Source organism: Balearica regulorum, chromosome 3, assembly GCF_011004875.1.
Source record: "Balearica regulorum gibbericeps isolate bBalReg1 chromosome 3, bBalReg1.pri, whole genome shotgun sequence".
Classification (NCBI taxonomy): Eukaryota; Metazoa; Chordata; class Aves; order Gruiformes; family Gruidae; genus Balearica; species Balearica regulorum.
This window is the reverse complement of record NC_046186.1, coordinates 79,315,692-79,331,747: the sequence shown is the minus strand read 5'-3', so window position 1 is coordinate 79,331,747 and position 16,056 is coordinate 79,315,692. Positions and strand designations below refer to the sequence as shown.

At 37.6% G+C, this 16,056-nt stretch overlaps 1 protein-coding gene across 5 annotated transcripts in view; it reads right to left on the bottom strand.

Annotated features, from left to right (window-relative positions):
• The window catches only part of SMOC2 (SPARC related modular calcium binding 2), a 149,371-nt gene that overhangs the window by 73,004 nt on the left and 60,311 nt on the right, over positions 1–16,056 (bottom strand). For 2 of the 5 annotated variants that reach the window (XM_075748621.1, XM_075748622.1), the window contains exons 5-7: positions 8,933–8,980; positions 4,472–4,555; positions 3,538–3,612 (exon numbers count right to left, since the gene is read on the bottom strand). In XM_075748621.1, coding sequence (XP_075604736.1) covers positions 3,538–3,612; positions 4,472–4,555; positions 8,933–8,980 — 207 coding nt within the window. The remainder of the gene's footprint in view (positions 1–3,537; positions 3,613–4,471; positions 4,556–8,932; positions 8,981–16,056) is intronic. The other 3 variants (XM_075748623.1, XM_075748624.1, XM_075748625.1) reach the window with 2 other exon arrangements.

Below are 16,056 nucleotides of genomic sequence, written 5' to 3'. Positions count from 1 at the left end.
GCCAAGTGCAGGCGTTGGCTTTACGATGAGGTGGGCTGCTCCCTAGGCTCCACTGACCGCGCTGACCATCTCCACAAACTACAGCAGGAGTTTAGGCACTGACGTCACGTACTGACAGCAGCGTGTAGGCTGCTACATTTTGATGTCTTAATCAGAACCCGTATAGTCCCATGTTCAGTGTTTTCAATGCATTTCTGTTTATTTTTGATAGCTGCTGTTATAATTCTTATTTTTGTCAATCAGATGTGGCAAACCCACAATATTTTCTGTGAAATGGAGGAAGAAATGAAGAGTCTGGGGGTAAAAAGAAATCCAGAAGAAACAAAAAAATCTGCAAAATACCTGCAAAGTCACCAAGGCATATGTATAAAACATAATCTCAGCAAACACTATGTTATTTTAGCAAGAAAAAGACTTTTCAAAAATTTTGAAAATCATCTTCAACGTACAAAAAGAGCTAAAATGGAGATGTTTCTACCCAAATCCACCACACTAAACAGAGCCATTTTTACGGGGATTTTGCCTGCAATAACATTTTATCATCAAAAGCTAGTAGGTTAAATTCCACTCTACAGATGTCTGTAGTGAGCAGCAAAGGCCTATTTCTCTGAACCAAGAAAAAGAATATGCACTAGAAGTCATTATAGAGCATGGATACATAATCCAGTAATTTCATGCCCTGCATCTGTAAGTCTCCCAAATGCCAATACTCTGTGCTAAATTAATTTAGGCTGATTTAATCAAATGAAAGCACTGGATAATTAATATAAACTAGAATTTCCTGAACTATTCTTTTCTATCTTCCAAAACCTAAAAGCTTATGCTGATTTTACTGGATAATTGTAACTGGCAGGTCATTTGCAGAGTAGCAAAGCAAACCGTTTCAGGATGAGTACAATAAATTTAATGTATTCATTTGTGTTCCTTAATTCACAACAACATTCTCCTAAGGAGATTGATTTCTCAGGTCGAGACAAGTTTCTCTAATACCATGACTTGTTCACCGTGACCATATATTCAGGTCAAAGCTAGGGGGGAGGGAAAAAGAAGAAAAAACCACAAAAACCCAAAAAACAATACAGACTAAAATAGTCAGCTTTTAAGTAGGATATTTGGAGTTTACCTGAAACTTTTAGCCTTATTATTTTTTTCCTTAGTTATTTTCAACAGGCACGGCTAGGTCATAGTGTTATTTGCACCTGAAGAATTTCTTTGAAAGCACTTGGGTTACTATAGAACAACAAAGGAAAAAATAGTCCCTTATCAATAAATTTGGTTTCATATTTTGTTTTATAAACACAGTTCATATGCAGACATAAATTCTCCTTATTTTACTCAGACAGATACATTTCAATAAGCTTTCTGGTGTTTGTATGACTAAGTCTGAATCAGAGTTTGCTAAGCAAACTGAGTAAAGACATCTGTATTTATCCCTTATATTGAAGCACGGGTGTCCAAAGGTGGTTAGTTTACAATCCAGTGGATTCAGTCACAAGGTCCTTCCTATTCTGTACACATAGCAGCCCAGAGTTCATTCTCTGTGGATGTTCCCAAAAGCCTTGGCACCTCTCACAGAAATAATAAGGGGAAAACATAACCTAGTTTTTTCAAGACCTTAAAAGACCAGTTTACTGATTATGAGTGAGGCTCAAAACAACTTACAAATATATGGTCACATTCCACACATTTATTTTTAGAGTCTAGAAGAGAGATACTGCCTAGCACAGCCTGGTAAAGACACTGTTTTTAGCATCTACATTCATCTTGGCTGATTATGTCATATTACATATACAAGAGAAGTTACAGCAGAGAGAGCAGTGGTCCACTCTAGTGCATCAGGTATGCCTACAAAATACGGCAGGGCTGGCTACAACAAAATACAACAAGGCTGACTTACTCCTCCTAGTCTGGGTACGGCAACACAGACTGTAGCGTGTGCTAGCCCTCCAGAGATCCTCTGTACACAGTAGGGTAGTGAGCAAGTCCTGTTGTTAGCAAATCCAACGTAGTCATGCTTTTGATGCTAATGCACCATGGGCTAGCAATCATAAAACAGGTAGACTATGCTCCTGGTTTCTTTTCCTTTGTAAATATGTCCTTAGATGGACTGGAGGTTACAAATTCCCAGTAATTAACACACCTTTTCTTACACGCTTTCCTAATTTTTTGTGTATGTCTTTAAGCTTTCACTTCCAGCAGCTGCACTGCAAACTCAAGAATTCTTGCTTTAGATCTAGCTACTCTCTAGCACCGTAAAAATGAAATAAACACTCTTAAAAGTGACATATTTCTATACACTATACATGGCAGAAATCACAAAGGAATTCTGGTTTTGCTAGCACTTACTAAAGAAATGATAGAATAAATCTCCAGCACATAAAGTGTTTGCTCCAATTTCTTGTCTATACTGTGTTAAAGGTCCTTCCCTTAAGTGCCTACTGGATAATCAAGGAGAGGAAAAAGTATTAACAATTATTGTTTTGATGTTAAAAATAGCTTATATAAAGGAATCTGTAAATCTTTTAGTAAGGATATGTCTTTCTTTCTTTCTTATGATGATCGCTTGTCTTGTTAAGTCCTTTTGGGTCTCAATTCAGTAAAATACTTAAGCACAGTACTTAATGTAAAGCACAACCTCAATTTCTACTGGATCTGAAGTGTGGTTTTGGGTGATTTACTAAGTCGTAGCCTGTATCATTAATGTCTCCTTTCACACAAAACATTTTTTCCAGAGAAAAAGAAACCAAGAAACTCAGAAAGTTTTTCTGACATTTGTTCCACTGAAAGGAGGGAACGGTGAGGAAGGCATCAAAACTTACAGTCCACCAAAGCACTGAATGTATCTGAATATTTTAGAGGCTTCAGGCTTAAGACATTCACCTGACATGCCTAGTCCAGGTTTACAAAGCTCAACTCTGAAGAGTTGTGAAAAAAATAAAGCCAAAATTTAACAATTATAAAAAAGTCAACATAATTAATCCACACTAAACTGGTGATCAGTCTGTAAGTAACAGGTGAGTGATGCAGCAAAAATCAGGTAACACTGTCTTTCCAATTTCCTGTTAACTGACAGCTGGTTTCTGATGGGAGTTTGCTGCTTTTCAGGTTTGCCTCCTAGGATTTCCCACCAAACACATGTAACCCACCCTGTCATTTCCCAAGCACCTTCTTGCAACACATCACCCAAAAGAAAAAGAAAATACAAGTAGATAACAAAGAGATAGAGAATTAAAGAGGATGCAAAAAATAAATGTCAGATCCACTCACAGATGCAAACAGATGTGAGTCAGAGACATTAGTGCAGTAATGGCAATTTACACCTAATAAAGCCTGCCCAAAAATGTTTTGATACAAAAGGAACATAAGACGTGTGAGCCTACAAAACCATCACAAAGCAAATCAATAAGTTGCTATCGTGTAAGAGTGGAAACATAATGGTTATTAAAATAGCTTTCACTTAAACAGTTTCAGTTTTAACAAGGATAAATGCATGCCTTCACAGGAGCTTTGCAAACTAAGGACAACACAAGTTCTTACCTGAGCTTTTATTGGTTTTGTTTTGTCTACTCTTTACTTGCTCAGTCCATAACGTAGGATAACGAGAAGCTATATCTAGGGTAAAAAAAAAAAAAACAAACCAAAAACAAAAACAACAACAGAAAAAAGTTTGTAAATGTTATACTTTTATATGTAATGTAAAATTAAATAAATAAACGTTACAAGTTACTAGCAGCTAAAAAGTAAGTGGCTAGTTTTAAAGATAAATGGATCTAAAAAAGAAAAAGGCACCCTGGTTTGTATTGGGACAGCAACAACCTGCACTTGTGCAAAGTCATGAATAGTTTCTTCCTTATCCCATTCATACAAAAGGTTGAAATAAATACTTTTAGACTAAAATTATATTTAATCAGAATAAAAATTTCCAGTGTGGAACCAAAATATATAACAACTTCAGATCAGATTCCGTGAGATTTGCAGTGAGTAGTAAGGCAGCCACAATACAGGACTATCATTCCGTATAGGCCTTGAGCTTTCCATTTACCGAGCACTGAATTTCCCCAGAGGCAAATAAGCCTGACAAAACATCAACTTTAACATTACTAGGCAATATCCTAAGGACAGAATTTACCCTTTAACTTCCTTATTTAGCTGTACAGTTTTAATCTGCGCTCTGGCTCAAGTTTAAAACCTGTCTCTGACCTGAGTAGTGGCAATTAAAATCGCTAACGTCAGACTCCATAGCTGCAGTGTCATCTCAAAACTGTCACAGAAAATTTGTTGCTTGTAAGTACAGACTCTACTGTGTTTGCTGTTTTTATCTGCAAAAAAGGTATAGATGCTTTCAATTTCTTGCAATTTCTTCCAACTGCTCCAGCAGTTGCCCTAACTCTAAGGTAGCATTTTACGTTGTGGTATATGGTCTGTACTGCATAGTCCAGTACCGAATTGTTAAATTCCTGTTGATGCTCACCTTCTTCATCACCTTGAGGCTGAGTCTCCAGCGCGGGAGCTGAGGCATCATCTGAATTCAGAATGGAAAAGATTTGCAAGGAGACTACAATTATGAGAGTAAGCTAAATAAGTGTACATACATGATTGATACTAATGATTTGCACATAGCCCCGGCCGGTAAACAAACAATAATTTAAACATTACTTATAGGTACTACACAGCATAGATATATTACATCTACAGACTATGGATTATAAATGGATGGCTTTTGAGGTTATGGCTGATGAAATGTTTGCAGGGTCTTTGATGAGGCAAGAAGTGATCAGGCTGCTCCTTGAACATTAATTCTTCATTTTTAAAGCTGCACATTGATACCTATAGATTAAAACTGATTAAATCAGAATTTCTAAAGAAGTTATTAGAGAAATGAATAAAAGGGGCAAGACCTGTGAAAGCAAAGGCTGTCTGGGGCGAACGAGTGGCTGCAGACATGTTGACGCCTTAAAATGAAAGGAAAGTTTCTTTTGGCACAGCAGGATCTATTTAGGAGTCAAGTTGACTTTATAAGCAAAATTCACAGATTAAAGAACCAGAATATTGTTTGAGTAATTCTTATCCTCCAGTCAGCCATCTCCATCCATCCACTACCAACCATTACTGCAAGAAAAGAGGGACGAAAATTTACAGAAACGGTAAGAGAATGTGGGTAATTTTAGGTTCGGTAAAACAGAGTGGAAGTAGTGCTGGAAAAGAAAAAATCAATATGAAAAATTATTAAAGTTAGCATTCTGGGAGAAGAAGCAGTACCCAAAGGCCTATCTTTACCTTATGACGTTTTCATATTTTAAAATTAAGGTAATTGTGTGGGTAAACATGACTTAATAGACCTTGCTAGAACATATTTTCCGGTCATTGCTGTTTCATTGTAGCATGGAGCTAACTCCAAGACCAATACGTTCTGCAGTAAACAGCATCGTCCATGCAAGGGTTTTATTAGCATTTATTGCAGTTACACAACTGGATCTCAGACCAACATAGTTTCCAGATTGTTTTCCTGGCATTTTCATAGAAGCTAGAACCGAAGGTAACTGAGAAGATTTCTCTTGCATGAAGCCCTGCCAGGGTAACAGCGAGCGGCAGCTTTAAGGCTAACACACTACCTGTTTCCGTTTCTTCTTGCTACTGCAATTCAGAACAGCCTCCTCCTGTTTTGGTGTCACCATCATGGGGGGTGGGGGTAAATCTGTATTGTCTTTATGCAAATCATGCAGAGGATTTGGAGGCACTGTGACCTTCCGCTCTGGAAGCCACAGCCTAGTTCACAGCAAATACAGATACCAAGTAAATACTGATAGCAGGTAAAACCAAATTTGCAGCCATGGAACACTAACCTCCATGCTTTTCACAAAACCAAAGCAGCAGCAATAGAAACTTGTTTTCACTGCAAAATGTTTTAGCCAAAACATAAGGAGACATCTTTTAAGAGCGCTCATTCTTCATGTCCACACAATGACAGGATACTCTGTTCCAATGCCATAAGAGATTGTCACTTCTCATTAGTTTTGCTGGCATTTTTGTGGTGTCCTCTGGGTGGTGGAGTAAGACCATTGATTAATTTCAGAGGGGATTCATCAAGTATCCTAGTGTTCCAAGACATACATTTAGATCATCGATCAGTATGTGATTCAGAAAGCCCAGAATTTCAGAGGATAGCTTACAGTAGGTAAATATTGCCAAGAGCCCAGCCAGAAACTCGGTTTGGAGTTTAAATGACATTTTTCTAATCATCTTTTAGTACACAATTTCAGTTTGTGACACATTTGATCTTATGTTATCACCTGAAATTTAGATATAATGCTGTAACTTTAGTGTTATCAGCCCAATCAAAATTAGCCTTTTGAACTTCGTTCAAGCTGCATTTAAAACAGTTTATCAATTTTTTTATTTATTTTTTTTTTTAACTCAACAGATGTTTAATGGTTGAGTCACAAAACTGTCCTCAGGTGTCCCTCACCCAAAAGAAAGAAAGAAGTTTGCTTTTGGTCATCAACAAACCAAACATTTGGTAAAGGATATCTGTATAATCTAAAAGGTATTAACTTCATTCCAGAACTGGAGGAGCTACAATAGCTCCTGAACTACCCTTAATCTGCAGGAAAATGTCCACATTCATTTTCTGTTTGCACTCTGTCAGGTACATCATTTTTTCATAAAAACATATTGTGTTAAGAATGAAGAGGCATGTGGCATTTCACTGTTCAACACAACATTCAATAGAGAGTCACAACTGTAGAGCAGCTCATCTTCATGTTAATTAGCTATCTTACAGGTTAACTTCATAAGCCTTCCTTGCTGGCACATATGTGTATACCAGTGCATATGTGTATACATTTAAACAGAAACAATTCTATCAGAGGTAAGTCACCAAGAACATAGCCCTGCAGTCAGCTAAAAATCAGAAAAAATCAGATCCCATCTCTGAGGCCTGTGCTTTTCAGATAGTCTGAATACTTTCCTTGGATAGAGGAGGGAACTGGGGGACCGGGGAAGAGACTTTAGGATTATCTTTTAAGCTTTATTCCTGCTTGATTTAATATGCAAATTTGCAAACAAAGCTCCGGACCTACAAAGTCTGCAGCTGGAAATTTTCTTTCCGTTTTGGAATACCCAGACAAAGCGAGCTGCACAACTGCAACAGATACGGCCTGCCAGGTCATCTTCTCCTGTGAGTATGTGTGGGACATCTTGGAAGAAGAGACTGTCTCAGGCTAAGGCTATGCTGTCTCGAGTAGAGTCCTCAAGACCACACTTGAAGGTCTGGAGTATGTCCTCTGCAGCAGGGAGAATGCGGTGAACCTGCCTAAGTTTGGTGGGTTACAATACGGGCAGGTACCCCCATCCAGCCACCCCAGGTTATTCCACAGGAATGTGCAGAGGAAAGATGAGCAGGGAGTTTTATGGTTATTTTGAAAACTACTGCTGTGCTCTTTCAAACTGAGCTACAAAATATTTTTACTACACTGACTGTGAAGCCAAAGCACAGCTCTTTAACTCAGATAGCTGATCCTCTTCAGTACTCTGTGATGGTCTCTGAACAGGTTGTGATGTGTTTGACAACGCTGCTTTATGTAAAGCATACAGCAGTGAATGGCTGGAAGAAGAGTGGGGAGAGGAAGTTAAGCAGCATCGGAGAAGAGGCAGGGACCACTGGGAAGCAGGTCAGCGGCCCTTCGTACTGCAGGCTTGTGCTGGAGAATAAAAACAAGGCTTGAGTAAAATGCAACCGTATCACTTTAGAATACATGTGATGCAAAGGGAGACTTGATAAATTGTCTACATTTAAACTTCTTGTTCTAGGATTGTTCATTCAGGGTTCAGCAGCTCAGCCGCCATAGTCACCAAAAAAAATAAAAAAAAAAAGGATTCCAGACAAGTTTTATATATGGGATAGTTCATTCAGTTCAAAGCTGAAAATGAAAGTCCTGACCTAAAGCAAATGGGTAGCTTAGGGTTAGTGGAACCCACAATTTGTCTGGAAATACATGAAGGAACAGTTTTCCTTTGTACTTTGTAATTATTAGCCTTTAAAGAAGTACTGATTTTCTTAACCTAACAGCACAATAGTTTATTTAAATGTGGCATACTACAATGCTGCAAAAGTTCCTGTAAAAAAAATACTTCAATTATATTTACAGTGGACCAAACAGATAGTCATTAACATTAGCACAAATATGAGTAACTTTAAAATTAATTTATGCCACTGTAACTGACAGCAACATTTAGTATGTTATTTTCAGCTGAATTTGAAATTCTTTTAAGTGTTTGGAGAGTGTTAGCTTTAATTTTGTTTAAAGCACAGACATCACCCTCATTTAAATCTACCAGCTATGTTAGAGTCGCATCGGATTTTGTCCTGCCAACAAGATATACACCACAATCTATCTCTAACAACAATCATCTGGCCACGAATGTAAGCCACCAGATGATTTAATCACAATATAGAGCATAGTGCTGGGTCCAAGATGACTCAAGCAGTGATTGCTATGGAAATAAAGTAAGGACTCCAGTTCCCGAGGTTTTGGGACTGTAGAATGCTGTCTTTATCAGACAGACAGAATAATCGGTCCTCCAGGGCAAGCAAACAGTATGGGAAAATATTTCAGAGTGTTGCTATGGGAAGAAAAGTTATGTTCCAAAGAGCACAGAATAGCAATGTCTGTAGGGCTGAGACTAGCAAAATATAATGTCTATGCATATATAGACAAATACATGCACACGTACATATACTTTATACTCATAAGTTTACTAATTCTCTCCAATGCAGACATGAAATGAACAGCACATAATGCATGTATACATATTATATATGCATATATAATACATGATAAATATATGCTGATAATTTAAACCTGTGGAACATCACAGTGGTGTATCCCACAGCTATTTTAGTTTCCATTTAAAGGCCAACTGAGATATTTACCTGTTTTTCCTGCACCTTCTCGTTGTGGCAGCTTCTCACTCACTGAACCTGCAATTGGAAAAAAGGAATTAACGAGAAAAATATTATTTTCACTTTTAATATGTTTTCTAAGTTCAGCTTTAATGATTCATTTTTGTTTATTACAGCAATAAACATCAGCAAATTCTTCCCTTGCAAACGAAAGATTTTAGCTTTGCCCAACTTCTGTATTTGCGTACCACCAATTTACTGTCAGATGCTACTTCTTGGCCACCGCAGGACCTGAGAAAGAGATAACATTAAACACTCCGTAGACACAAGTGCAAGAACATGCTCATGTGCTGCAGAGTCAACGTCTCCCTTCCCCACTGACCCCGCGAGGAGAGGTCCTGCAGTAAGATGCATCGCCACAGCACCACTCCCTCGCGGCTCCTCGTGCAGGGCTGCACCCTTCCTACACACAGAGTCTTGCCCGTGCACCTCAGCTGCTCCGTGGGGCTTTTCCAGCCTCTAGCCCACTCCTGGCTCAGATTAAAAACTGCCCCTTTATGCTTTAAATACCTCCTACAAGGCCCTCCCGAAACCCTGTGCTGGTGTGGAAAAGTGTGCGTGTTGGGGGAGGCGGGGACGGTGCCTTATTCTGAACTTGAGCCTGAGCTGCTTGCTGGAGATGTCCTCAGAGCTGTGGCCCTTAGGAAAGGAGACAACAGCAGTGGTGGGGAAGGAGTTAGGAAGTTGGCAGATGTATTTTAACAGTTTATTCTGCCAGCCTGGACTCCAACCCAGCACCCAGTCATGATTCCTAGTCATCAAGAAATGGAGAGTCCATTGGGTTTCTCAGTAGTTTTACAAGAGCTAGCTGTCCGTAGGGTTTCAAATAAAAACATTTCCTTATTGCTCACTGATGTCTCATTATTACAACCGTTTGTATGATTCTAGCTCTTAGCCACTTATCAACATATTAAAAAACATCTTTAAAAGCACTATTTTTCTCTCGGAAGAGAAAATTAAAAAGCATAATGTCTATCAATTCTTACCACATCCTCTCTTCTTACAAACATCTGTATTAATGGGGGGAAAAAAAAACCCAACCCAAACCCCAAAAAAACCCCCCAAACCAAAATACATCTGACAGATGCTCAGAAGTGTGTGAAATAATTTGGGCCTTAATTTTCTTCATTTATTTCCCTCTGGAGTAACAAAATTCACTGGGTTTAAAACAAATAATTAAAAACCCCCAATCCTTGCAGCACAATAAATCTGTTCAAAAAGGATAATTTAAATAAGAGAACCCATTAAATCACAGGTCTTGTTTACCATGCTGAACTGATGACTACATCAGCACAAAGTTTAGACACAGGAATCTGCCAGAGGGAAGACAGCTAACTTCACAAATCTGGCATGCTGATTTTAAAGCCTGCATTAAAGAATACATGATAATGCAGCCAAGCTGATATTACCTTCTGAAGGATTCAGCTGTTACAGATCCCTATCAAAAATATTCCAGTTTAGACTTGTTTCCTTTTTTGGTGGTAGAATATTTTTATTGTATCATGTTTGAATCACCAGAAACTCAATACATTTAGTGATGCATCAGTATTAATTCAGACAGGAAAAACAACGTCATTATCATTGTAGGAATTATATCCAAGGGCGTTTGGGATACCTTGCTCTAAATGGACTGCAATACTAATCTGTGTTGTTCACTATGAAGAGGAGGCAGATTCTTGCATTTATGCTAGCTGAAGCCAAAACATCTGAGCTTGTTGGTGCTTGGCTTGAATTTGGTAAGAGGCTCAGCTTGAGCTCAAATAAGATGCTCCAGTTTTAGCAAGTACTGCATACAAATTTACAGGTTTTCCTAATTGCACTAAATAGCAGTGATCCAATCATTCCTCAAATTTCATCCAGTTACAATTAACACTGTAGTTTCTCAATTTAATTTTGATGCACAGGAGTATAATTATAATTCTCTTGCAAATATAGAGATTTTAGGTCTGATTGTCATCCACAATAAAGCATGGATGACACCACCAGTTTTTGAATAGAAATGAGGTCTCAGCATGGGGAATGTGTGTGATGAACTGCTACTGATAGCCTCTTTGCACTCAAAAGAGTGTTCAGTAAAACCTCAGCTTGACACCAGTGTTGTCTCTCTATGTACATTCAGAACCACTATTAAAAATTTAACTTAAATTCAGTTTATACATAAGTAATTTAACACATTGGTGAAATTTACATAATATTCCTCATCTTAAACCAAAAGCAGAAAAATCTTTCCAGATTTCATTAACAGCAAGATTCCTTCAGATTACTCCTTCTGTATGTGAAATTATGAGAAATAATGACTATATGATATTCATGTACACTCAGGGAGAATTTAATTCTTTTTTCTGTGTTTTGCTTTTTTTAACCCCAAATTTTGATGGAAAATTGATGGATAGAAGGAGACAGTGGCATTCACAAAGGCTGAGTTTATCCTAGTGAAATCTGTCTTCACTGTGAAATTAGATGAATGCTAGGAAAATTAGTTTCACTGGGCTAACATTAATTTTTTTCATAGTCTTAGGAAGCTAACAGAAATATTCACAGAATTTCCTACAAAGGGAAATCTGCACCCTTCACATAGTTTCACCTGAGATTTTCAATTTTTGCAGCAGAAACTTTTCTTGTTGCCTCCAAGCTGGACATGAGGAGGGGTTATTGAGCTCGTATCAGGTTTTTCTACCATTTTCTGAATATATTTGAGGTAGAAATACTTCTAGCTTAAATGGCGATAGGAAGTTGAGTTTGCAAGTTTCTAGGAAGTTGCATCTTCAATACTCACGACAAATGCCCACATTTTCAGCTAGGCAAGAAACAGAAATAGCAACTTATAACTTATCTAAAAGTTAGGTAATACAATCAGCTTCCAAGTTTTCAGTGCACTGTAAACAACCAAATGACCACATAAATACATTTATGGAAGGGGAGAAGGCAAGGAGGGATATTAGATTCAGCAGCATTATTTTAACAAGAACAATTTAGTACCATTCTAGCTTGCACATTTCCTTATCCATCTATACATCTATGATTCTGATGAATTAAAAAAAAAGAAAAAAGCAGAAATATTTGTGCCTTAGTTTATTGCAAACCCCACAATTCTGCCCAGTTTCAGTCTAACAACTTCTGAGGCACAATAAATCTTCCAGGGAATTTGATGTTAAGTTTCATAGTTTGTGATTTTAGCATATCCATTTTCTATAGTTCTAATCAGATGTGCCTGGGCTTTAAAAGAGAAGGTGAAAGTCTACTATTATCCAGTTTAGATAATGATTTCTGATCTCCTGCTAAAGAATATTTGATATGTAATCACTGAATGCAGATATCAAGAGACGGGACAGTAAACTTCCCATGCTGTTCTATATTTCAGAAATGTGTGTGTCTGACTCTGTATTTATAGGGAAAGTACTATGTATTCAGACAGAAGAACCAGATAATTCAAGGATGGATATTTTTCCCAGCTAACAAAAGCAATATAATGTAAACTAAACAAACATATTGCCTTCCCAAATATATTCATTTTCATCATATTATCTGATGATAAGACTATACAGACAGGAGGAGTTCTGAATTTTTAAAAGTACTTGTGTTCTGGCCTTAAAAGAGGATCATGGCATCTTAATTGTAAGGTAGTAAAACTACTTCACAGAATAATAAACCATGTGTCCATACCTCTGAAATCTGTCTGGCAGAAGCCCAGAAGAGTTAATATGGCATAAAAACCCTACAATAGGTGAACATTGTATTTTCCAACGATAATTTAACACCTGCTTCTCAGTTTCTGCCACATTTCCCAGGACTCTGTGCCTGTGGAATTTCTGCAGTTCCCTGCAGTGCTGATAACAGAGATGGGGAGTTGTAAAAATGTCTGTCTTATGTCTGGTGTTCTTTAGTGAAAGTATTGGGGCACATTCATCATTTTTAAGGAGCTTTCTTTTTAATGCTGTCATGGGAATGTGTTTGATTTACTCTCCTTCTCACCACTGCTTCTGCAACAGTGGAGATTATTTCTATAGAGTGAAATGGCATTCTGAGATTTATCATGTGTGTTTTAGCAGTACCAAGTGTTGATGTGGGAATAACTGGGAAGGATGGAAGATCCTCTTTCAGGTAAATATGTAGTAATTAAAGCAAAAAACCAAATCAGTTGCAGAGTCCTGCATTTTTTAATGCTGTTTATAACCTTCATCCTTCCACACCTTGTGTCTTCAGTGAAAAAGATAGCTTCAATAAGAGCAACCAGAACAACACAATGAGTAAAAAATGGCTCAAATAGCTATTTAGATACATAAAAAATATACATGTGACATTTTCCTGTCCCAGGACCTGAGATAGCATCATGTTATGCAGCTAACCAATATTAACAGTTAGATAAACTTAGAGGCTGTTTCACCTATCCAATATCACATAGTAAATATGAAGCACAGATAGGGGATGGAATTGGGAAACCAGATTCCTAACTGGCCCATCCTAAATTCTGCTCCATATTTCCTCTAATAAAATTCAACTTCTTCCAGGCTGCCATGCTCTTCTTTCCTATTTCTGGATATTCACCAAAGTCAAAGGTGGTTCTACTGGGAGAAAATGAAAGGTAAGAAATTATATCATAATTTAGGAACAGTTGATTAGACAAGTATTCAAACCTTATCTGAAGTTACTGAAGAACTAACCTAGGACTGAAAAGAAACACTGAAAATTTTCATTAAAAAGAAAAATTTTCACACATTCCATGGTATCACATTTCCTATGAGAAAATAATTACAAAAGCACGTTCACAATTGACTCTACCTGCCATCTTGATTGTCTGTCCACGTTCTGCTCTAAAGGAAAAAGGTGGCAAAAGTGATCTTGGGAGAAGAAAGTCTGGCACATGCAAACTGAGAAATTTGCATTAATGTCTTTAGAATAGCTCTAGCATCATGCCTGCAGAATACACAGAATTAAGTGAAAATACATAAACATGCTGATGTCAGGATGCCACCGCTACAGGAGATCTGCCTGCAATATCAAAAACCAGCAAGGTAATGCCTACAATGAGGTTAGCAATAGTGTCGGAAGAAATGGCATCCCTGAAATACTAGTTAAGACAGGAGTACATCTACTTAACTTCAGTTTAACCACTAATATTTTGATCGCAATTCTTGTCCATAGTGGTACTAAAGAAAAAGTATAAAAGAGAACGAGTGGTGATCTGGAAAACATCAACAGTCCTTCTGGGGAGAAAAAACTCTATTATCCTAAACAGATGGCAATTTTGAACACGTATTGAGAAATGGGAGAGGGGTGTAGTTGTGCTTCAGGCTTTCATTCTCCAATGTAAGAGCAAAAGTTTGCCTTATTATACCACATAACTTTCTGACACTATCTGTAGCTGCCTTCTGTGCTGAATGAGAAGGTTTCTCCAGACCTCTTAAAACTGAGCCCTTAGCCACTACTACTCCAAAATACCCTAGTACTTCAAATCTGTTTCCAAACTCAGCTGTAGCTGACCTTCTTTCCTGAAGGACAAAGGAGAAGTGGTCAGCTGTAAAACATGAGAGCACCGATACAAGCAGGAGAGGAAATGTGCAGAGAAAAACCCAATGGGTCTCATAACAATTGGAAAATTAGCCATGATATTCCATGGAGCAAAATGAGACTCTGCGTATTCACCTGGGCCCTCGAGCAGTCTGTCTATCTCTGAGCTACAAAATTACTATCAAGTGCTACTCTCACCTTCTCCTAGCATTTCTGTAAAACTAACTTCCCTTCCCACTCCTCCAAAAATGAGCTGAAGCAGGCTGGCGGTTCATATGGTAGGCACATGAATATACCTTCAAGAGGAACTAGGGTTTGGTTCCTGCAGAGATAGAATAATTCTCATATTAATCTATTAATTAACCTCGAACTACACTGCAGCTTCTCCTTGATAATACTGAATACAAATAGGAAAAAATGAAAGTACAGTAACTAACTCAGCAACATTCTGAGCCAAACATAATGCCATATGTTGTGACACATCTGCCAAACAATGACTTGTTGAACTTTCAGCATAAGCATAACCCCTTTTTCACTGATGTCAGTGAAAGAGAGGAAGCTACAACTTGCTATTGCAGAGAAAGGAGCTAAGGTACGCTATCAGAGAAGCCCTGGCTCTGGACATGCAAAAGCACCCCTATTCAAGAATACACTGAAGCACCAAAATGCTATCCTAACCATGTGTTTTCTGAAAATGTGATCCAGTTATAATTAATAATTACATTTAAATGAATGCACATTTTTCTCTATTTTAAGGCTTCTGAATATTTTATATTATTTTTCACAATTGACTGTCATTCCACAGTAACTTTTCAGACTGAATCAAAAGGATTAATCTGAAGACTACTTTCTGGGTAAAGTGCACCTACAGACAAGACGCATGGAAGATTCTGCAAGTCATTTAAACTTAAAAGTGGAATTATTTTTTTATAATCTTTGTTGAACATTCTCAGTGGTTTCTTCCTTTCTCCATCTATTTATTAAAAACATCAATACTGTGCTTGAATGACTGAAGTAGATCAGACCAGGTGAATTCCCTCAAAGGTCCCAATCACTTTTTTTTTTTTCAGCTCCATTTACATAACATTTTAAAGTTATTTCTTCCATTCTCTGACAGACAATGGTGCTGCAGCACAAACAGAAATGCAATACATAGAACTCAAGTATTTTTAGAGCTATTTCTGTGCACTTCTGTCAGCCTCAAGGAAGGTGAACAGCAATTCTGGCAACTGTTCATAGAGTGGAAATTTATATTTATTATCAGTATCAATGAAATAGGGTCAGAAACAAATTCCTAAAAAAAAACAGTGAACCTGTTAATTGTCCTGATGAAAGAGAAAAGGCAGAATATATGGAAATGAGTTTGATTTGCCAATTAATTTCTACAATGATTCCATGATGTTCTTAATGCTTTGTTTCATTTTTATTTCTCCTCTGGATTTGGTGATTCATGGGGTTTGCTGTAGGAGTTCTTTCCTTGGGCTATGTTACAAATCAGGACATTTACACTCTTTTTTTTTTTTTGGGGGGGGGAGCTTCTATACTCTAAATACTTAAAATATCAAAAAGGCAAAGCCCTCTGAAAT